At 37.0% G+C, this 22,919-nt stretch overlaps 3 protein-coding genes across 3 annotated transcripts; all 3 read right to left on the bottom strand.

Annotated features, from left to right (window-relative positions):
- Positions 1 to 1,190: 1,190 nt before the first annotated feature.
- Positions 1,191 to 6,288, bottom strand: LOC141839217 (uncharacterized). The gene is made up of 9 exons (XM_074727283.1): positions 5,754 to 6,288; positions 5,516 to 5,561; positions 5,344 to 5,425; positions 5,213 to 5,258; positions 5,029 to 5,127; positions 3,941 to 4,009; positions 3,516 to 3,846; positions 3,282 to 3,427; positions 1,191 to 3,199 (listed from the first exon to the last, which is right to left on the bottom strand). The coding sequence occupies exons 1-9, from the start codon at positions 6,261 to 6,263 to the stop codon at positions 1,742 to 1,744; spliced, it is 2,787 nt and encodes a 928-aa protein (XP_074583384.1). The 5' UTR covers positions 6,264 to 6,288; the 3' UTR covers positions 1,191 to 1,741.
- Positions 6,289 to 8,220: 1,932 nt separating this feature from the next.
- LOC141833252 (DNA repair protein RAD16) lies at positions 8,221 to 19,631 on the bottom strand. Its single transcript, XM_074720653.1, has 15 exons — positions 19,566 to 19,631; positions 18,406 to 19,484; positions 17,823 to 17,945; positions 17,672 to 17,745; positions 14,895 to 14,958; positions 14,658 to 14,822; positions 14,402 to 14,487; positions 11,721 to 11,790; positions 11,101 to 11,220; positions 10,775 to 11,002; positions 9,476 to 9,580; positions 9,247 to 9,399; positions 8,809 to 8,897; positions 8,639 to 8,719; positions 8,221 to 8,483 (listed from the first exon to the last, which is right to left on the bottom strand). Exons 1-15 carry the CDS (start codon positions 19,594 to 19,596, stop codon positions 8,411 to 8,413), a joined length of 2,541 nt encoding a protein of 846 aa, XP_074576754.1. The 5' UTR covers positions 19,597 to 19,631; the 3' UTR covers positions 8,221 to 8,410.
- An 857-nt stretch (positions 19,632 to 20,488) lies between these two features.
- On the bottom strand, positions 20,489 to 22,222 carry LOC141812147 (ribosomal RNA small subunit methyltransferase, mitochondrial-like). Its single transcript, XM_074700184.1, is given in 4 exon segments — positions 20,489 to 20,816; positions 20,897 to 21,727; positions 21,817 to 22,156; positions 22,158 to 22,222. Coding segments are annotated over 3 exon segments (1,113 nt in total). The 3' UTR covers positions 20,489 to 20,816; positions 20,897 to 21,019.
- Positions 22,223 to 22,919: the final 697 nt, after the last annotated feature.

Raw genomic sequence — 22,919 nt, 5'->3', positions numbered from 1 at the left:
TGCCATGTGCCGTCTACTGTTCTTGAGTATATATCTAATTACATTATTCTCCTCCTATAAATTTATTTATTTAGTTTTATTTTTTTAGAAAATATGTTTTTAAAAAAATACGAATTTTTAATATTTAATGCAATAAATTTTTTTGATCAATTAAGTTTTTTAACTAATAAAAAATATAGCATAAAATAAAAATATTATTTTAAAAAAAAATCCATATCAAATATCCTCTTTTAAAATTTATTAAAATAATATTTCATCCATAATTTAATTTTTAAAATATTTTTTATTTTAAAACTATCTTATATAAATATAAAGCTAATAAACAATTATTGATTATTAAAAGAATGATCAATATTTGTTTATACTAAACATTCAAATTATATGATGATTCCTGACTTAAATATTTTAACATCATTAATTATTTAAATACCACATGCTGTAAATTTTGAATCTTAATTATTTTAAAAAATATTCTAATTTTGATGATGTTACCATTCCCTAGAAAACTTATATTGGATATTTATATAAAAGGGTGTTATTCTTGGAATTGTCTAAATTAAAATTATATATTATTTATTTTTTTTAAAAAAAAGAGAAATGCTCATATATATAATTTAGAAAGAGATAATTTTTATTTTTAAGTCAATCAAGATATTTGATATTTAGTGAAACATATCGAGTAACTTTAACATAATTCTTTTTCTATAAAACTATACAAAAAAATAATTTATTTTTGCTAATTTCAACCCATCAAACTTCATTGAAAGAAATCAGATTAATTATTCTCATTAAAAAAAACTTTTAACGATAGATCAATTGATTTTATCTTTTTTTTTTAAATTTTTTTGCTAATTTCAGTCAGTAAAATAGTTCAAATTTTGAAACCAAGCCATTTCATGAAATAATGGAGTATCATATTAACCCAGGCAGTTCAGGCAGTTTGGAACAAGGGAGTCCAATTTGAATACCTGCTCAAATAGATCAAGTTGATAAACTTTGATTTTTTTTTTTTTTTTTGGAAATTTACATCCAAAAAACATATTTATCATCCACCATTTGATATAGGGAGGTGATTATTGACTACTAAAACAAATATAAAATGTGTCAAAGAATATTGCAATTAACTACTAAAAAGAGTTTTAAAAGCATAATTAACACAAAATTAAGAGGTTGAGTTATTCAGACTACTATAAAAAAAGTAGCTCACCTCAATTGAATAATATCTATATAAAAGGTGAGATCAAATAAAACTTTTGGAGAAACAACTTGAGCAATGCATTAAAACCAGATCTCTCATCAGCCAAAACCTACTATAACATTGAAGCAAATAGTAGAAGTAAAGCTTTTGCATGATTCACATACAAATCTACTCCAAGAAGATACCTTTGATGATTCCACCAAGAACCATCAGCCATGGTGGTCAGTGAGTGCCTAAATCTATGATCAGATATGTGCAGTCATCAGCATATGTCCATCTACAAAATCTTGAAAGCCATTCACCTCTCGACATGACTATTGCTCAAGGAGTAGATTTCCACCCAAAAGGATTGATTCATCATTCAAGTAAAAGATAGTTCACTTGAGTAGTTTCCATGAAGATGAGTTCCTTCTTCCAATATCTACCCATTTTGCAAGCACAAATAAGCTTCATCTGATTAAAAGAAACTGCATATTAACATTCGTTCCATATCCGTGATATTATGGCTTGTGGCATGAAACGGGCAAACTTCAAAATGGAGTATCAGAGCTGCAAAGCTAAGTCTGGCTGTTGAGAGTCCTTGAGAATACGAGGAGAGTGCAGAACTGGAGATCCAGGAGGCTGGAAACTTATATTTAGATCAGGAGGGTATGTATCCTTACTACGCTTGTTTTCCATTCGCGGAACTGGACCTTGCCGCGGACTCTGGTTTTGAAATCTGGACATATCATTTGTAACTAGTTGAGGGAAGATGACCAATCCCTTGTCACGAACCTGAGGTTCCAAACCAGCCACCTGGATGGGTTGCCTAAAAGCTTGAGACATGGAGATTGTCATGGAATTATCAGAGATCCTGGGTGATGAACTTGGTGTCCTCCAAGAGCCATAGGAAAATGTAGAAACAGATCCATTTGAAGAGTTGCGAGCATCTACTATATGCTGCGGTGGTTTAGACTGCAAGGAAGCTCCAGCAGGCATCCACATTTGTGCTGCAACATAATCTGGAACATTTGTTTTCTCTCTGCAACTTGGTGGAACAACCGATGGGAAAGTTTTAGAAGAATCAGAACTGCTTGAAAGGTTTGGCTGACTAAACATCTTGATTGGCAAACCCATCACTCCTGAAGCATCACTATGACCCTGATCATAAACACCCAATGCCTGAGGCTGATTTGCTATAATTCCTTTTTGATTCTCAGGGAGAAATTTCATGGTATTATCAAGACTCATGCAAGAACTTGTCGAGACTTTTCCACTGCTGAATTGACCTGCAGTGACTTTTCCATTTGTTTTATTGCTTGGTGCTACTGATGATTCCATTTGTTTTAGAGTTTCTGGCCGCCCAGTTTTCCTATCCAAGTGAACTGTGGCAGGTGGTCTAGAAGGGACTACACTATCATAAATGTGAGAGCCCTGTAAAGCTTGATTTGTCAATCTAGTATTTGAAGAACTTGGCTGACATTCTCGGGCCTGCTCTGAAGCAGTAGCGCTATTGTTAGCAAAATTGAATGCGACTTGTTTGTTCTTCTTCTGCAATACAGCAGCATCTGTCCTTTGCTGGGTTATAGAGACATCATTACATGATTGTTTCTTTGTTCCAGTAATTCTAGGAAGTTCATTTCCCTCCTTGACAGGATCATAATCTCTGTTACGAGAACTGGTTCGAATCTGATTCTGGATGCCATAATCTACTTCCTTTAGATTACCATTTCCACTGGCTTTTCTTCCAACTGCAGTTACTTTATCCTTCTTCAGGGGCATTTTGAACTGAACAGTTGAATTCTGATTGGTTTGGTTTTGTTGCAACTTGGAACTGTTTGAGATTGACAGTATAGAACTTAGAGGTGGTTCATATTCATCGACCCATCCAAAGCCATACTTTACACCAGAAGGCAAAGCATTTGCGATCCTGTCTGAAGCAATTTTCCAGGCAGCAGGACCAAGATTACCTGCAAAACGGGCCAGGCTCCTTGCATACGAGTATTCAGCATCAATTCCAACCTGATTCAGGAAATCAAAATATCAGATGTGCATGAGATGTTAAACATAAAACAAGTTCCAAATATTTATGTTATCCCCATACAGCAATCAGCTGCCTTTGTTCTCCCTCAAACACATCAAACACTGTGTCTGCTTCACATTCTTGGTCATAATTAATATTGTAAGTGGCACGCCTATTTTCATCTACATCAAGTGATGTCTTCCCAAGCTTAGATGGAGAGCCTTTCACTGAAAGGTGTATGTGAAGACCCATAAGATGCTTAAATTATCAATCAAAATGAGAAAAAACTGGATATTACTAGCTTGCTTATCATACCTCTAGGATCATCCACCTTTTCTGATTTACTGTCACCGAGTGATGAGCTATTATCAGCAAGACCATTTGAAGTGCTAGCAGGATCTGCACCACTAGCTTCTACTGTGCTTAAACCAGTACCGATATCCCCTCCAGAAACAAGAGTTGTGGCAGAAGAAATATCAGAAACAAATGATTCTTGCACAACTTTTGGCAGGCACTTTTGCAGTGGTTTTTTCTCAGTGGGATTTACTCTAATCTTCTCTTTGGATTTTGAATCAGTTCCGATGGATTTGACCTCAGTTCTTAGTATTTGAAATTCTTTTCTCCCTATATCTTGCATGGCACGTGCCTTCATCAAGTAGAATTACAGATTTTTAGAAGCAATACAAAGAAGAATATTTAAATTGATTTTTTCAGAAAAAGAAAGAAGGGTCTCCTGATACCTGTCTGAAGTATACTGTGTCTGGTGCATTATACTGCATAGCATTACTGCAAATTAAGAAGACATCATCCTGCAATCAACCTAATCTTATAAGGAAATGATACGAGAAAGTAAATTGCACAAGAATCACTTCCCAACAGTCCACGGTAATAAAATTTATAATTCACATTAGTCATTATAAGAGAACTAAACAAGAAGCAAGGAGCGAGATAGAACTGGAATAGAAACACTGGAGTTGGCCTAAAATGTCTCTAGGCTATCGTTTGCTTTTCAGACTGCAATACACAAAATCTAAGCTCCCTACTTCATCAACAAGTTTTTCAGAAAGTGCCATTTTTCATTACAACAAGAAGACATCTATCCAATTACTCAGCTCTCTTTAAGGTTAGTAACAATCATTTCATATATCAATGATAGAAAGAATTCTCTTTAGTCATCCTCTACTCCTTAAATCTTTATCACTACTCGTCAACTTGAATTCATCTTCGAACAGAATAACATCAATGTTTTAATTATCAATTAGGGGACAGTCAGCTGCTTGTGCACCTTGCCGTTGTGATGGTTATTTTGTATGTATTCTTACTACTACATACTCTATAAAGCATAGTTCGTTGGTCATTAGCAGTCTAATGCTTCTTTGTTAAGCTCAAAGAGGCACATAGTATTTTAAAAAAAACTACAAGAGCCTTTTTCCAAACTGCAAATAGAAAACACCTATACAATATGTTGGAGCTTAATGCAATTTTCAAGATTGCATGACACTACTGGATGAACAAATACAAGCAATAATTTCAAAATCAGAACTACCCAATTGTTTACTTACATTTGCTTCGGCACTTAGGAGTACTAATGTTCTATAAGAGAAATATGGATTTTAAACTTTAGAGGGTTGTATGTCAGTGCAAAGAACCTTATAGTCCTTGTGCAATTTACTTGGGCTTCAACATATAAGACAAAATAGCAAACCCACACAGATACTATGTAGCTTACTGAAATAGTTTCTTAAGCAATTCAGAAACTACTTTTTGTTTAGACACACATCCAGATTCCAGATAAACGTCAAGCCAAGAATCATTGCACAAGGATTACCTCAAATTGTTCAAAGGATCGATATGCATTCCTTGCTAGTTTCTTCCGCACAGTCCCAAAGTCCATCGGGTGCTCAATCACATCAAGGTAATCAGGAAGCTGAAGCAGAATAAGCACTATAGTAAGTTTGAAGGAAGCCAACCAGTTCTATCATTGTGTTACATAATAAAGAATGGTAATGAACCTCATCAATATCCACTGGGTCTGCAAACACCCCATAAGTATCCTTTCTGCCATACCAAAACAAAATTAAGTGAAAACAAACTCATAGCTCAGCTATTATAGAGAGAACTTTGACATCGTAAAGGGAAATACTTCTGAATCTTATCGAGAATGGCCTCCAGTAACTTCCTCTCTGGCAAAGGTGTTCCTGCAGGCTGTGTACTAGCCGACACCCCTGAATCATATACTTACACCATCAATTACAAATGCAATAACTTCATGAAACATCAGTGGAAAAGTAATGAAGAGACTTGCAGAATCTAACCAAAAACAGGTCCTTTGGATCTCCGAAGGAGATTTTTCTCTACCGTCTGCAATAACAAATGGAATAGGATGAATTAATTTCAAGATATCCAATTTTCCCCCAAAAAATTACTCCGCATCCTCAATTTTCACTAGAAGATACAATGCAAGCGCCAAATACAAATAATTTGGAAAGAATATGAAGTAGAAGGAACAAAGCAGCAGCAGTTTCGGGGAGTATCTAGAACTGTGCATTATACCTCTCGGGGAGCAGATCCAGTGGAACGAATTCCAGCATCAATTCCCTCATAGCGGCGCTTTTTCAGCGGCTTGATTGGCTCCTCATCCTCTTCGCCCTCCTCCTCATCGTCGTCATCCACGTAAGAAGACGACGTAGCCGAGGACAAAGACGACGACTTGCGCGACGGATGAGCAACCCTATGAGGCTTTCTCTCCTCCTCCTCGTCCTCCATCCTTCTGGCGGTGGTTGGGGCAGGAGGTAACTTGAGGATGAGCTTCAGCTGCCGCCTCTTTCCTTTCCGCTCCAGATCCTCCTCCTCCTCCTCCTCTACCTCCACTTCCTCCTCCTCATCCAAGTAGTCATCGAAGTCAGCGAATCCATCGCTTAGGGGGCGCCGGCGTCGTTGGCGGAGCGTACGGCGCGGAGCTTCCGTGGCAGGCGAAGGGGAAGCCGGAGAGCGATGCCGGCGGCCGCCGTCCCGCATCTTCCTCGGCCGGCCCCTCTTCCTCACCGCCGCCACCGTCGTCATCGCAAGGTCGCTCTTTTCCTTTGCTTCTTTTACCTTTCTCCCTGTTTCCAGTCGTATGCTAGTCTACTGCTGGTGCGTGTTATCGCACAGCGATATCCTAAATTTACTCGGCGTCGTACCCACAGAGCCACCCTCCTCGTATCGTCATGGAGACCACCGCATATTCGAGCGGAGAGGAAGGTATTGGCTGTTGGTGACGTGTTTATGAGTACGGTAGTCATTTGGTAAGTACTGGTTACATTATTATAGTGGTGATGGTAATAACACACTTGCTGACTTAAAAATTAATGCACCAGAATTTTAACCCGTTTTAATTAATCATTTCTTATATTGCGTAGATAAATTACAGTTAATATATTATTGTTTGATCATGTATTATATATATAATGCATATTTTTTTATAAGTTATGTATTAATTAGTTATCTATTATATTTGAGCTAAATTTGCTCAATTTTTATATACAATTCCGATTCACAATTCCGAACTATATATATATATATATATATATATATATATATATATATATATCATTGCATCACATATCACATCTTAGTAAGTAAAACAAAATTCAATTTGATTTTATGCTGCGTTGTTTAGAGAATTACAATTCCACTTCGTCTTCAACCATAATGTCTGTGTGTGAGATAGAATTCATTATTATCCAATCCAACCAAACGTGAGAGAGTTTCCCCCCATTAATTTTGTGCTCATATAAAAGACTTTCTTAGAAAGAGAAACTATTTCTGTTATTTGGTTAAACCAAATCCCCTTCAACTATGTTCTAAAAAATCTTTTTTTTTTTTTGCCTCCAAAACATAAGGTGGACACATGATATTATTGACATAATGATCAAGGCTTCGATTCCCAAAAGGTGATCACCTGCATGATAGACTCCGCTATGCGCCTAACACTTGTGTATCTGACAAACCTCTCTCCATATCCATGGGATCGGCTTTAAAGGGGACGCTAAGGTAGCAGCCGATCGTCCTTGAAAACCAAAATTTTGATAAATAGACAAACACATACCAGAAATTAATACACACAATCAGCACAACTTATCAAAAAAGATGATCTTCCTAAGAGTCATCCGGGCGAGCAAGAATCATCTACCTGTCGAAAAAAATTTGATGCTAGATTCATTACACTCGAAAGTACCACACTGAAACAGAGAATGAAGCTAGTGCTAGATGTTGTTCTGGGAAAGTGCATAGTTGCAATCCAATAAAAACGGATCGCTTTCAAAATTTATCTAACTCTGCATCACAACAGATTAAATGCTGGAAAATATAGACGCTACTCACCGTGATTAAATTACATGGGAAAAAATTGGCACAAGTAACCTGACATTAGCAAACATGTACTACAGGACGAGAAAACAAAGGGGGCAAATTTTCCAATATCACATATTCAAATTTAATTTTTACACGAACCACAACCTGCTCTGAAAATTCCAAAACATGTACACCTCTTTCATTCTACTTTTTTAATATCCAAGATACCCCCACCACCTTACATGCCCATCACAGCTCTAAATTAGAACTAAGAACAGAGTTAAGACTCCCCCCCATGCTTTCCCGGAGCAGCGTCTAATTTTACCTCACCGAGTGAAACTATTTAAGATCATCCAAGTAATTTTAAAATGGGACTAAAAACTATTCATATTGGCCATTCACAACACAATTTTGGAGTGGCATTACAAGCTCAATAAAGGAATGGAAGGAGTGGGACGAGGTGCAACTGTTTGCTGGCTACCTACCAAACACATTAATTATGCACTGGGCCAAATACCTTTCCTCTCGCTCATTCATGGAGGAAAGGGAAGTTTCATTTTTCGTGAGAAGTCACTACTAGTGGCCTAGAATTTCCTTCTAGGGACAACATATCTAAACTTCTTCCCTCTCTCTTCTTCCAACTTTCTATTTCTCCTAAAACACAAGCATAAATGTATTTATAAGAGTTTTGTTCATGGCTACAAAAAAGGTACAGACAAGAAATGGAATCTCATATGAACTTAGCATCACGACTGTACTTTGATATTTACATATTGATTATCAAAAATTATGGCCTGAGATTATTGAGACAGAGTAGGCTTGACAAAAAGATTTAAATATCCAGCATTTTCCATTTTAGGTCCACCAAAAAAAAGTTAGACCTGGAACAAGAAGCGTAGGTCCGCTTCGGTTAATTTTGCCATGGCATCTGGATTGTGTCCAATAGTCCTAAGAAAATATCAGAATTACATACCATCTTGAGTAATATATATATATATATATATATATATATATATATATATATATATATATATATATATATATACACACACTACGTATTGCAAAGCAGCACTTGATCATTGTTCATAAAAGGATGCACTCACCCTTGAAACATAAGTTCCTTCTTCTCTTGCAGATGCAGTATGCGTTCCTCGATTGTGTTCTCAATAACAAAGCGGACAATTCTAATAATGGAAGAGTGAAGCAGTATGAGGAAAAAAAACAAGAAGAAAACAAGTGTGCTCACTACGAGATAGCAGTCTCAACAACAAACCTAATAGGCTTATACTGGCCAATCCTGTGGATTCGATCTTGAGCTTGGCATTCGACAGCTGGATTCCACCAAGGGTCCATCAGGAAAACCTGCAAGAGCCGCAAACTAAAACCGTCTGTCATAGAATTAGATAGTAATTGATGCAAGAAAGTCAGCTTGTTGATTGGAATAGACAAACTCAACATTGTCGATGCATTTGAAAAAGGAAAAAGAAAGAAATTCAAAAGTCTCCAAAATTGGGCCTTGATATTTCATAATATTAGATTCAGCCATAACTTCCAAATGAAGAGTGATAAGAAAATAACAAACTTCCGAATGAGGGCTTGATCAGCAAAGCCTTTGATATGCATCAGTGAATTAAACCTCAGAAATTCCTTGATTGTTAGAATAAATGTCTGCATCGAAATAAAGAATACACCAAAGAGAATATCTGCATACATGTGAAGCCACTGTCAGGTTGAGGGCTACACCTCCAGCTTTCAAGCTCATCAAGAATATCTTGCAATCTGAATCATTAGTGAAGCTTGTAATTGCTCTATCCCTCTCGACAAGACTCATGCTTCCAACCAATTGAACACACTTAACACCAGACTGCAAGTTTTACACAGATTGATCAGGTCCACAAATGAAAACCTCAAACGCAAAACAAATTGGTCAGTTGGCACACCTTCTCAAGGGAGAAACGAATCAGGTCAAGAAATGATGTATACTGACTAAACACAATTCCTTTAGCAGAACCATCCAATTCCACCATGTCCCTTATCTCTTCTTTCTGTTCCAACAAAAACACGTGAATAGACAGAAATATGGAGGGAAAAGGTAACTGCAATCAATTAGATTTTCAGAAAGGTGCAACCAAATTTCTATAAGCTCGCCAAAATTTTCTCCAAGCGATGAGAGCAAGCATATATAATAGGATTAAAGATCCATGGGATGCAGTTAACTGGAAATCTATTCCATAACAAAGCCATGTTACTACTATACATCCTTGACGAACTAATAGAACAAAGACAAGGTTTCAGTAACGAGGGGAATACTGACCACAGGGATATGTGCTAATTAAATCATAGTATTTTCTTAGATGGTCACTAATTCAATGCTTCTAGGATCCTTGAACAAAACATTAATTAACAAGTATATGATCTTCAGTAAACAAGTATATATCTTCATAAACCACAAGGGTTAAAGGAAGGTTATATCCTATTCTAGAGAACACTCAAGTGAATGAGTGTTGAAGTTGGGAAAAAAACTTATTCTTGCTTGAAAATATTGTTGTGGGTTCCTGGTCTGGATATACTTGTCCTTAATCCTGTACCAATGGATCAAAACTGTGATCAAATCTGTGGGCCAACTGAAGCCAGTCTGAGTGGTGTTTGAGAAGGCTTATCAACTCTGCATTACTATGCTTCTGGCTCAAAGCGGTTGAAGCTTACCTCAATGTTGCCAAGATGAAATCTTCATTTGTTTCAGTATCCTAATTTATAAATTGATAGTAACAGCAACTGTTTTGTGACACTATGAAAAAAAAATCAAATCAAATGTGTTTGTAACTGTAAGAACAAGAAGATTACTAGTCCACCCCAATCCAAAGAAATCACCATAGCAGTAAAACCCTTCAAGACTAAACATGAATTAAGAGAAAGATGAGAAAAAGCAGAAACCTTGGCTTCAAAAATAATTCTGATTTATATATAATAATCATAAATGAAGACTGGAATGACTTTAATAATCTGTGTTGATTTTAATAAAAAAATTCAGACTTGTACAATCATGAATAAAGAGACCCACGATGACTACAACAACCTATATTGCAACTCCAATAGATCACCCAGACTCAATTGTGTAATGTACATGAAATCATACTGCTATAATTTTGATTCATAAAAATTTGAGATGAGCAAATGGAGAAATAAATCAATCAGGGGGGGGAAAAAGGTAACCACCGATAAGTTGAAGAAATTCATACCAATGCATCTATTTTTGTGCTTGTGCAGAAGGTTCCAATATCCTTCAGTCTGTTCAGTATCCCTGATTTATAGCCCTTGATAGCTGCTGGAGTAATTTGCTCCCCCAGATTTTTAGTTGTTAGATCAACAGTAAGAGGCTTTGAACATAATGGACACTTCACATTCTCCAAGGATGCTGAGTAATCGATCAAACAAACTTTACAAAAGACATGCTCACAGGAAGTGACCTAGGGGGGGAATGCATGAAGACAAAAGACATTGAAGAAGGAACATAACTACCTTGCAGACTTAGCCACTCATGTGTAATAGTTCAAAGACAGCTTACCACCATATCCTCCGGAGGATGATGACAAATGCCGCAATCTTGTTTCATGATGTCATCCTTACTTGGGTTAGCTACTTCTGATGTCTTAGAATATAATACAAGATATGGATGGTCAACTGCCTGGTATCAACAGAGGAAAAACAAATCCAGCAAAGTTATGACTATCAGTCACTCAAGAAATAGAAAACAGGACCAATTAAATGCTAAACATTATGCATATCAAAATAAAATTGCAGCCATTGTGCAGCAGAGAAAGATGCTCCATGTGTCTAAGCCATTTGCAATATTGCTATCAATTCTTGACTAGCAAAACTATTAATTACTTATAACAAGCAGCGATGAATGCTACTATATAGGCAAATCTCACACACAGTAACTGTACAAAACTGGCATGTTTCACTTTGAAGTTGACAAATGTTTCTTTATAGCTACATCAAACAATCTAGTTACTAATTCAAAAATCTAAAAAATCTGGTGGAAAAAGCTTTCACAGTGCCATTTGATAACGTATAAACATCAACTCAATTTGACAAATTAGGAGAAGTGAAGAAAGTACTTAGTTACAACATGGATGAAAAATTTTCACTGTCTAGTGCAATGCACAAATCTATGCACCATACCTGTCGTAAGCGTGTAAGAAGATCGAATATATGAGCATAATTGTTCAGTAAAGTTCCAGCATCAGCATATCTGGTAAATAGTAGAAATGAAACTCAATGCTACATAAAAATTATAATCTTATAATAAATTCATAATTGTGGATCCTTCTAATCTCAGGGCACTTTGGAATCAGACTTTTAAGAAAAAATTTAACCACACTTTTATGAAGAGAAATAGTTTAGTTTACTCCCATAGCTTCCAGGAACTAAACAATGCAATGTTTCAATATAATGACCTTTAAGTTTACAGACTTCAGAACTAGATAGTTCTTCACTGACTGCAAATATTTGGGACTCATGGCATTGTTGTCATGTTATACAACAAGATAGTTTATCATTCTCCATTTCAAAACACAATTTAATATGGTTCAAGAAAACTAATAATGTGCCTCTTTTGAAGTTCAATTTTACACCAAATAGATCTGAAAGAAACTGCAGCTCCACTATAAACAACAAAGAACACCAATGTTCAATCAAATTTTGGACTAAATACAATAAAACACAAAAGCATCAACAAAAACCTGAAAAAAAAACAAACATATTTGTAGGTATTACATTTTCTTTCTTCAAACTATCAGAGAATCCTGTCATTCATATATTCATATCAAATTTTAGCGAAATGAAATTCAAGGTCTTCATGAACAAAAGGTGTCAGTCTTCATTAATCACAACCAAAGTGCAGTCTGCATGCACACCTCTCCTCAGACTGGTACTGAATTATAGCTCAACCCTTAGTTGAGAAATCTACTGACAACACTAGCTTAGTTATTTGCTAGCAAAGAAAAAGGAGCATGCAACAATTTGTCTTATCAATGCTTACTTGACTTGGGCAATTAACCAAAACAAGCATTTCTAGATGGTTTTTACTAAATCACGCCCAATTCAAAATACTAAATAGCACCTGCTCCTATTTTTCTCCCCATTTACCCTTGGCTTAGATTGTAGCCCACTTTTGCATAGGCTTATATTTATAGACCATTAGGAGCATGAGACCATCCTAATAATCAAGTTAGGAATAAATAAAGGGTAAAAATTAAAAGAGCACCCCTTTTAATTGTCAAAAGGGTGCCCCATTCCGTCTCAGCCCATTTTTGTTTTCCAAAATATCCTTGTTTGCCGTTGTTGTAGCAGCGACAACATAGATGCTTCATTTCTGATTAACACTAGACAACATTATGTTGTGACAAATATGAATCATAATTGTTACAGCATAGATACTCTATCTCTGGTCAATATTATATTGTATTATGGCAAAAGGTGATACCCTCACCCCGAAGGCTCCTCTAGTACTGCCCCAAGCGATCTAGAAAGGAGGTAAATCACGGAGAACTTCGCTCTAGCCTAGTGACCCACTGTATGAGGGGGTGAGGCAACCAGCAAAGCATTCCGCATCCACTAGGAATCGACTCCTAGACCTTATTGTGGCAACTCCCATGCAGGAACCGTCTAAGCCAGCTACCTATGAATTGTAGCTACTACAACATAAACAATTCACCTCTGGTCACATTGGTCAATATTATGTTGTAGCAACTATAAATTGTAGTTGATACAACATAAACAATTTACCTATGTTGTAGCAGATACAGGATCATTGCTCCTATACGGTCGTAGCAACTATGATCCGTAGCTACTACAACAATGCCGAATAAGCATATTTTTGAAAACAAAAATGGGCTGAGGCAGGATTAGGGGCTGTTTTGATAAAAAAATAAAAAAGGAGCGCTCTTTTGATGATTCCAATAAAAAGGGACACCCTTTTGATTTTTGCTCATAAATAAACTCAACTCCAATCGTGCTACAGCAGTTGGTGCCAGTTGTAGAAGAACACTGAGCAGGCAACAGCAGGAAGGGAAAGGGAGAATCAAGTGAGAATGGTGTCCCTACATCTCATCCACAAGTAACCCACTGTTTGATGGTGTCGATCAATCTACAATCAGCAGAGGGTCAAATGGAAGAAACAGACCACACCCTTTACTTGGCACCATAGCATAATCCAAGGGCAAAGTACCAAATATGATGGAGCAAGATTCTTCATGCCCCCACTAGAATCATCAACCCTCAGTCCACTCTGAAATCAAAGTCATACTCCTTCAGTTAATATCAGAACTATTTAGCAACTCTGTGGAGTATGGACAGTGACAGCATCAAACATTGGAGTAGATTTTACTATTAGGGGAAACATTGTACGAGACGAATGACAAATTTCTTTGCTTCATCATTTCCATCTAACGGGAGGGTAGGAAGTCTATACTATTTCCCTTTCTTTTCTTTTCCTCTATGAATTACTTACCCTCACTCAATCATCCATCCAAGTGAAAAAGAATTAAATATTACAATTTCTCATGTATATTTTACTGTAATAGAAGTCATTCACCACATAAGATGTTGCCTCATTGGTTCATTTTCTAGGTGCCACGACATAACAATGTCTGCCTAAACAAGTATGCATGAATATGCCTGATAGTTTTGTCATCTTTCAGGAAAATTTCATATATCCAAGAGACAGCACTGGTTCATCAATAAATTATTTGATTGTTGGGAGAATAATGACAAAGAAATAATACAAGAGGCATCACAAAAATATTTTCCAAAATGCAAAGTTAAACATAAGTAAAATGCAGAAAATGGTAGGTGTAACCCACGCATCAAACTGTAGACGGCTTTGGGTATATAGTGCTTCATAGAATTCCTGCTCTTTCGTATCTAGAGAATCCCGCCTCAAATAAACCTACAAAATAAAGAACTTTTATATCTAACATATGTGTATATTGACCAAATAATACACACTACGATGTCATATACATAACTCATGCATGTGATGTGTATTTAACATATTATTTCCAGTTCAAGATGCTATGAATAATCATAATACATCTATTATATAAATACAATTCTTACAATTCTGGGTGGAAGAGCAAGATCCGAAGCTCTGCTTTTCTTGGTACGCCTTAACACTATGCTTTTCAAAATTCTCTCTCTTAACAAGGTCATGGCCCTCTCGCCAGGTGAATGTGTTGCTTCACTATTGCGCCTGTGTTCTGATTGTATTGGATTTGCAATAAACTACAATGCAAAAATAATGATGAGAGAAGTAGATCTATTTTCTGAAACCTACAGACAGATCATTAACCATACCCTATTCCACCAGCAAAAGTGCCTTACTCTAGAATGAGGGCAATCAACGCAATCTCTACTAGAACTGCAATACAAGTGAATACAATCATAATCAACAGGTTGAGTGCTAATGCAACTTATTCATAAATTTTTCAGATAACATTAACCAAAAGAATTACATGAAAAGGGAATGAAAAAATTCAATATTCAATTAATAAAGTAAAGAAGGAAAGATTCAGCTATATTTGTCTAAACTAAGTTTAAGTTTTAAGGCCTATTCTTAGTTTTCAGTTTGAGATTTATTATGGTATGCAAGAAAAGTGTCAAAAACACTCTAGTGTTATTAATACTTATCCAGTCACTGCATAATCAACTACAAACGAGATCTTTGCAGGTTCCAAATTAAATTGGCAAATAAGGTGCTAAATACCACAGACATAGCATTCAGTCAAACTAATGGGTATTCTTGGTGGTAATGCAGATAATAAAATATAACAGAAAGGAGCCATTTTTTCATGACCAAAGCTGTTATCTACAGGAATTTGATAAGCATTTCACTATCCCAAATGTTATCATAATGCCATCATCTACAGAAATTCTTATATATAGACAAAGATAGTGGGAAAAAAAACCTTTGGTTTATAGCATACTTATACACATAGTTATCAAACCATCCCAAATCGGTCACAGAGCCAAAAAAACAGAGAACAAGGCATGCCCAGTTTGAGCATGCACATAGGCCAGAAATATAGAAAAACTTGGGTGGGTTGAACCAGGTGACCTTGCTGATTCTGAATCTAGTGTGGCAATTTTCATGCTGATCCTTGTAATTTTTTATTTAACTTCTCAAGTGTCTAAACCAGAAAAAATATTCAGGATACCATTAAAGTTAATTCCAAGACTATCCAGAAGTCAATAAAACAAAAAATTCCTATTATCAACAACAAAATATTCATTAATATCTAAAAATATTTTTATCATTTTAATCAAAAAATTGACTTAATGTGGTCATGGTAGACAATTAACTTGAAGAGCAAAACGAATAAAATTTTTAAAGTTTGGAAGATAAACTAATATATGAGAAGCTATGAAGACATTCTACATAAACAAGTATGGGAGACAGAATATTCCCAAATCCTCGCATGCAAATCCTACTTTAAGTTTTGAATAGTTCAACACTAGGTAATTATATTTGCAAAATTAACATCATTAGATTGATTTTTATCATATTTGGAATTTGTAAAACTAGTTTGTAATTTCATAATTTTAATTATACTATGCCATCCTTTTCAGGCTACTTGAGTTATAGTTTGTTAGACATATTCGATTTACTGCAATCACTAGGGTTTGTTTAACTCCACATCTCCAGAAGGAAACACCTCCAGATCCAGATGAAAGGCGAAACACCCAAGGAGAATATGGCACCTTCCCTCTGGTTTGCCTGAGTGGAAGACACAGGAATGATTTTGAAGCCCCTTTTGTGGAACCACTTCTGGCTCCAAATACTTCCACCAAACTCGATCAAAAGCAGGGATCTCAGAGGAAAGCTATGTGAAAATACGTGATTATCCGTCTTTCTCTATGAACATGACCTTGCAAGCAGAAGGCAGCAAGAGTGAGCGGGTGTAGGCAATCAGGTGGCCAGATTCTGGTGCGAGCAGCAAGCGGTAGATATCAAGAGGCCAGGTCTGAGTACAGGTGGGATATCAAGAGGTAGATGGAACATAGATGTAAGTATCAGGTGGTGAGTGGAAGGTCCATAGCACAGATGATAACAAGATCAAGAAGAAGATGGTGGAATGAGAGGGAAAATGGGGTAACTTTAGTTTTCATTCAGTCTCTTCCCATTCTTTTAGTTCTTCTTACTATGTAAAAACAATTTCCTTCCTCCTCTCCTCACCTACTCTCCTTCCCATTTGCCTTTCCCTTTTCCCTTCTCTCTCTCTCACTTCCTTCCTCTGATGTAAACAAACACCCTAAATGCCTTCTTCTTTAAGTTAGTAGAAATACATGTTACTCTTATCATGCAAGTTATATAATCTAAAATATCCTTTAATAAATATGCAGTTAAGCAAATTAAACCAGGCAGTCTAACCAATAGCTCAAAGTCCAATAGGTGACCCTAAGCTTGATTTGATCAATATCAGGTTCCATTTTGATAACTATATTTTCACAAAGGCCTAGGTTTAGTTAAGCTTTAACAGCATTCATTGCTTTCGACTACAAGAGGCTGCAGTTTATCATTATCTACTATAGAATTTAGAGTGATTTTTATAACAATCAACTCAACAAGTTAGATATCTCCTATATCCTAATTTCCAAAGAGCTTCTGAGCAAATCAGAAGTCCTCCAACAGTAAACCCTAAAGTAAATTAGCTGACTATCCAACTCCTTACATAATCCAAATTTTCCTTCATGTTTAACTGTCTTCTATCAATTAACAAAAAACTAATTAATTATATTTAACCTAAAGTTTAACTGCATATACATCAGAAATTAAAGAGCGAACAGTTTGCCAGATAGATCTGAAACACATAATTACTGATAGCCATACTAGATGATCTTATGCCTTTACGATCTGTAAACACTTTCAAGCAAGCATAATACACCATATCTGCTAATTGTTCCTTTATATCAATTGTATAGGCTCAGAGAAATTTTAGTTAACAGAATCTTACTATTATAATTCAAATTTGAATAACAACTAACTAAAATAGTAAAATATTCAAAAACCTAGAATTAATAAAAGATAAAAGAAGTATGATCTTTAAGTCACTATAGGAGATGGGAATTCTTACCCATAATCTAGTATTTTGCAATCACAATCTTTGCAGAAGTAAAGTGAGTACGGCCAGATTTGCAAAAAGCGAACCTAATGACATGCATATTAGTGTCAAACTAAGAGCAGTTCATAAAGTCATTGAATGACAAACTATGACCTATACGAACCAATGAGTAAAGCTCTCCGACTCTATTTTGCAATGGAGTGCCACTTAGGGCCCACTTGTATAAAGATTCTAGAGCAAAAACAGCCTTAGCAGTATTACAATGCCTGTCCTTTATGAAATGAGCCTGCATGAGTAGTAAAAATACACAAAACAAATACCAGTAACAATGTAAGGGTTGATTGAATCAATTATATATTATATAAACTCAACAAACTTTAAGCTTATGTTCACAAACATGAAAAGGTAGCTTATACCATTATTTAAGAACAAGTAATAATTAGTCCCTCCATTAACCTTAAAACTCAACTTTCATTAGTAAAACCATACAACAATTCTTTTGCTCTAGATGGAAATATGGATGATGCAAAGATATTGAGATAAGGAGAAGGGAGCAAGGGAGGGATAAAAGCTGTACAAGAGCCTGAAAATGGTTCATTGTCAAAACAGTAATTATGTGCTAAAGTGTGCATCGCAGATCAGGATTATTTTTAACCAGGCACTACATATATGAGAGAGAATTTAGTTTTTACCAAACTAACCCAAGCTAGAAAGCTATTTAAAGAAACAGGAAAATAAATATCCACCTCATCAAGAATAATTCGTTGCCATTTCACAGAATGCAAGATTGAATTTCCTGGGGATGAGCCCAAAATCGTTTTGTCTGAACTCTGAACCTTTTTTTCTGAGGCATAATGCTTCTTGGTCTTATCGACAGTCTTTGTCTTTCCCTTTAGCTTTGCATCTTTTTTTCTACTCGCTTGTCTAGCTTGCTTTTCTGTCTTACAGGCATAAGGTCCACAAAAATACTTCAAGTGTGTCCTCATCTTCTTAGGGTAGAACCTCTTATTGCAATATTTGCACATCTCCTTTGGAGGCATCAAATACTTCCTAAATTCACTCTCAATTGTTGAATATGTAGTGATCACAAAATCGTAATCATCAAACTCATAATTTGTTTTATCTCTATTAGCACCGTGATAGACTAAAACCTTAATGGACCCCTTTTCCGTGTGCTTATTAATCTCGTCCACCCACTGAATAACTGCAACTACTGGACAAATAACAAGGGTGCATTTGGTGTCCGGCAAAACAGAGGATGAACAAGGGACGTTCAAGTCAAGGCCAGACCAAGTGTGTTGTGAACCAAGGGACCGAGCCGTAAGGACAAGGGAAATGGCTTGAATAGTCTTCCCCATTCCCATTTCATCAGCAAGAATCCCCCCTCTAAAAACAGAACACTCCTGCTTGAGAGCCCAAGCAAGCCACTCCTTCTGGAACCTCAAGAGCGGGAGCTTGATGTCAGGCGATGGATCGACTATCTCGGGCGTTCCATTTCCCTCAAAATCAGATACTTCGTCTCCCGAATTCAACTTATTAGTTATCCAAATAAAGTTCTCCTTCTCCCACGTCTCCCACAGCAAAGGGAATTCCCTTTCCTTCTTACGCCCGGAGCTCGCTGGCCGAGGGGGTTTAGGGGGTTTATCGGGCGTCGGCGCAGGGGCGTTTTCAGGCTGCGTTTCTTGAACCGCACCCTCGTCGCTCTCATCGGACTCCGCTTCTTCTTCGTCAATGCTGTACTCGGAATCGGAGGAAGAAGGCGTGTGCAAGTCATCATTGCTTTCTTCCTTGGAAACGAGGGGTTCCTCCTGCCATTGCCGTCTCCCTGCAAAAGAAAACAACGAGACGAAAGGAATCAGAATCAGCAGAAGAAAAGACGAGGAAGGATCTTGAGGTCAGGGCGGACGAGTTCTAGGGTTTGGGGGTCGAGGAGCCATCGATCGACGCGAAGAAGGAGATATCAGATACGAAAGACGATGAGAGAGAGAGAGAGAGAGAATGCAAGAATCGCGTGTTGTATTGTTGGAAATAAATAAATAAAGAAATGGCAATAGCAAAAGTATGGGAACCGGACGGGGGAACCAATCGGCCATCGGTGGTCGCCGTGGCGGGAACTTGGCGAGGAAGCTTCCCCTGCTCGAGTCGCGACGACGTGGCATTGCGGCGGAACATGTGCGCGGTGGTCCCGGCTATAGTCGAATTGGCCCAACCAACTTGGTCCCACCACCGACTTATCAGTGTTAAAATAAAATACACCCCTTAACCCTAACTTTTTTTTTTTTGTAAAATAAAAATAAAATCTGATTTATCAACAACTATGCTGATACTTCTTTTTTTTTTCCTTCTAAATAAAAATTATTTATATATATATATATAAATAAATATATATTTTTTACCTTTATCTTTTTCTCTTATTTAGGATTAATTGATTCGATCCAGATACTTTATAAATACAAAAAAAAAAGTCCAATTTAGTTTAGATTAGTTTCGATCTTTATTAGCTAAGAATAAGGCAGTAACATCAAAGAACCTAAAATTGTCAAACTGAATTTGTTCAGTTTAGTTTTGGATTTTCTTACCAAATGGACAAAGTAAACCATGCACACCTAAACAGTGGACTTTAAAGAACACCATTGGAACTTGCTACTTTGTCATTACAAAAGAGACCATAAAGATACAATACACAGCATAAATAGACAAATTGCAAGCAGTTTGTAACTTACCTTTTGCTTCAATACCATTAGCTAGGAGAGAAGTGGATGGATCCTTCTTTGCTACCTGTCGAATACACCTTCAACATTGACACAGTTAATATAGTTAATAGACCACAATTAAATTGGAATTGTCATTAATTATCAAACTCCAATATCCAGAATAATACTCAGACCAAAGGTAATCAAAATGCATGGTTTGTCAATCAAATTACCTTCAAACTTCCCTATTTCCTCAAGCACAGTGATTGCTGATAAAGGAAAACAAAATCCTCAAATTGAACTTCCTCTCAGAATCACAGATTTTGATCTCAACTCTAGGTATCAAAACACAAAGCCCTCTTGATTGAAAATCTGATCTTGGAAGGTCTCTTCCTTTTATATCCCCCAGACTTTAGTATTCCAACAATCTTCTCTTTCAAGTGAGTTGCTTCAGATTCATCCTGCTAGAAAAGGGCATTGTTAGCATATTCCATCATCACTTTCTTCCTTATGAACCAAAATTTCACTAGATTTAGCTTCAGACCTGGACTCCTCCTTTTGCTTGAAGATGGAACTACCAAACTTCCTTTGTTCCTTTAGTGCAGTGGTTGGTAACAAAAGAAAACGCAGTCACCAAATTGAACACAGATTTAAGTCTTAATTTGAGCTATCGAAACAGAATGCCCTCTTGATTGAAAAGCTGAAGAAGATGCAAAAATTCTTCATTGGATAACTTGGAAGGCCTCTTCCCTTCATATCCCACAGATTTCAATATTCCATTAATCTTCTCTTTAAACTGAACTACTTCAGATACGTCCAGCTCCGAAAAATCAACAGTAGCATCGTTTTCATCATGGCTATCACCATCGCCATCATAATCCTCTTCCTCATGTACCAAAATTTTACCAGGTTTGGTTTCAGACTTTGACTTCTTATACAACTCGGCTATCATCTTCTTTTGCTTGAAGATGGCACCGAGAGTTTTGTTCTTCTTAGTGAAGCAAGTGCGAGTGAAACCCAACCATTCGCCCAGATCAACCTCGGGCGCATCACTCCTCGGCTGGATTCGCACCAGAGAGGAGTCCACCTTGGGGCAGGGCACGAAATCTTTCTTGCTCACATTCATAAGCATCTCGACAGTGGCAACCAGCCTAACATTGGCAGCCAAGCGATTGAACTCCGAGTCGCCTGGAGTGGCCACGAGACGCTTCGCAAACTCCTTTTGTAGCAGAAGCACCGCGCTCCTGAAGGCCGACTGCCTGCCCGATCCATAGAGAAGCTTCGCAATGAGAGGCGACGAGATCCCGTAAGGTATGTTGGCGACACAAATGTCGAACTCTGGGAACTCGGTCCTCAGCGCGTCTCCAGTGATAACCTGATGAATCGTACCCAAAAGACTAATGTTTCTTTTGTTGTTTGGGGAATTAGGAAGAACAGGTGGAGTGCGAGGGGTTGGTCGCGTACCGTAAGGCGGTCATCGAGACCGAGGCCAGACACGCGAGAAAGGAGGGATTCGACCATTCGAGGATCGATCTCGACGGCGACGACCCTGCGGGCGTACTGGAGGAGGCGGACAGTCAGGTTGCCTGTGCCGGGGCCGATTTCAAGGACGGTGTCGGAGAGGCGGAGGCAGGCGAGTCGGGCGATGGAGTCGAGGACGCGGGGGTTGGTAAGCAGGTGCTGGCCGCGGCCTTTGTCGAGGCGGAAGGAACGGTTCCACGGCTCGGTTCTCCGATCGCATCGGTCGTCGTCGTCGTCGTCGAGGCAGCGGCGAGCGGCTTTGGTGCGGAAGTTGAGGTGGAGACTGGAGAGGGAGAAGGGGAGGAAAGCAGGCGGCGAAATGAACCCGGCGAAGTTCTCGTCGCCACATCAAGCAAGGGGAGAGGAAGGCTGGTAATGGGAATGGGCCTCTGGTAATGGGAAGGGCATCCTTTATTTCTAAATCTGGCATCCTATTTTAATTTTTTTATAGATTTATTTTATTATTCCATCATATATAATTATCATTTAATATTTAAATCTTGAATTGATTTGATACGTTATATTTATAATTTTATAATTACTATAATATTATGAATTCCTGTTCATAATATAATAACTAGGAAATCGTCACTTACAACGTTAATTTCTATCATTATTATTTCTAAATCATGAAATGAAAGGGACATTTTATTTTAATTTTTTATATGTCCATTTTATTATTTTTTATACATCTATTTCTATTTTATTATTCAGACGTGTGTAATTACCCTCTAATATTTAAATTTTGAATCGATTGGCCATGTTGTAGCTATGATTTTAAGTTGATATGTGAATTTTCGTAATAGCTACGAAATTAATGACTTGGAAAAAAAATGCTTTCTTGATTTTTATAAATAAAATCTTAAGAAAAAAAAAGGAAAGGAGAGAGAAAGGAGAAAAAGAACAAGAAAATCTAATGGGAAGTCGAACTTCAATGGGTCATAATTTTTAACTCGGATATTAGAATGAGGCATGATCAGTTGCTAATCAAAACTCTTTTAGAGACCTTTATTCAATATCAGATAAAACTCGTACCGATTTACTTT

The sequence above is a fragment of the Curcuma longa genome, chromosome 1 (assembly GCF_044706935.1).
Source record: "Curcuma longa cultivar G26 ecotype Majalengka, Jawa Barat chromosome 1, ITB_CL_G26_1.1, whole genome shotgun sequence".
In the NCBI taxonomy this organism is placed as follows: Eukaryota; Viridiplantae; Streptophyta; class Magnoliopsida; order Zingiberales; family Zingiberaceae; genus Curcuma; species Curcuma longa.
Note: the sequence above shows the minus strand (reverse complement) of the source record. Positions and strands in the feature narration are given on the sequence as shown.

Bases quoted from the DNA above. Each gene is read 5' to 3' on its own strand.
- LOC141833252 (XM_074720653.1), bottom strand. From the start codon at position 19,596: ATGGCTCCTCGACCCCCAAACCCTAGAACTC. The intron at 11,003-11,100 runs GTAAGCTGTCTT...TTCCCCCCCTAG, and splicing joins ATCCTCCGGAGGATATGGTG to GTCACTTCCTGTGAGCATGT. The intron at 8,720-8,808 runs GTTTGTTGTTGA...TTCCATTATTAG, and splicing joins GGCCAGTATAAGCCTATTAG to AATTGTCCGCTTTGTTATTG.
- LOC141839217 (XM_074727283.1), bottom strand. From the start codon at position 6,263: ATGACGACGGTGGCGGCGGTGAGGAAGAGGGGCCGGCCGAGGAAGATG. The intron at 5,562-5,753 runs GTATAATGCACA...TTGTTATTGCAG, and splicing joins CTGGATCTGCTCCCCGAGAG to ACGGTAGAGAAAAATCTCCT. The intron at 3,200-3,281 runs GTATGGGGATAA...TTCCTGAATCAG, and splicing joins AACAAAGGCAGCTGATTGCT to GTTGGAATTGATGCTGAATA.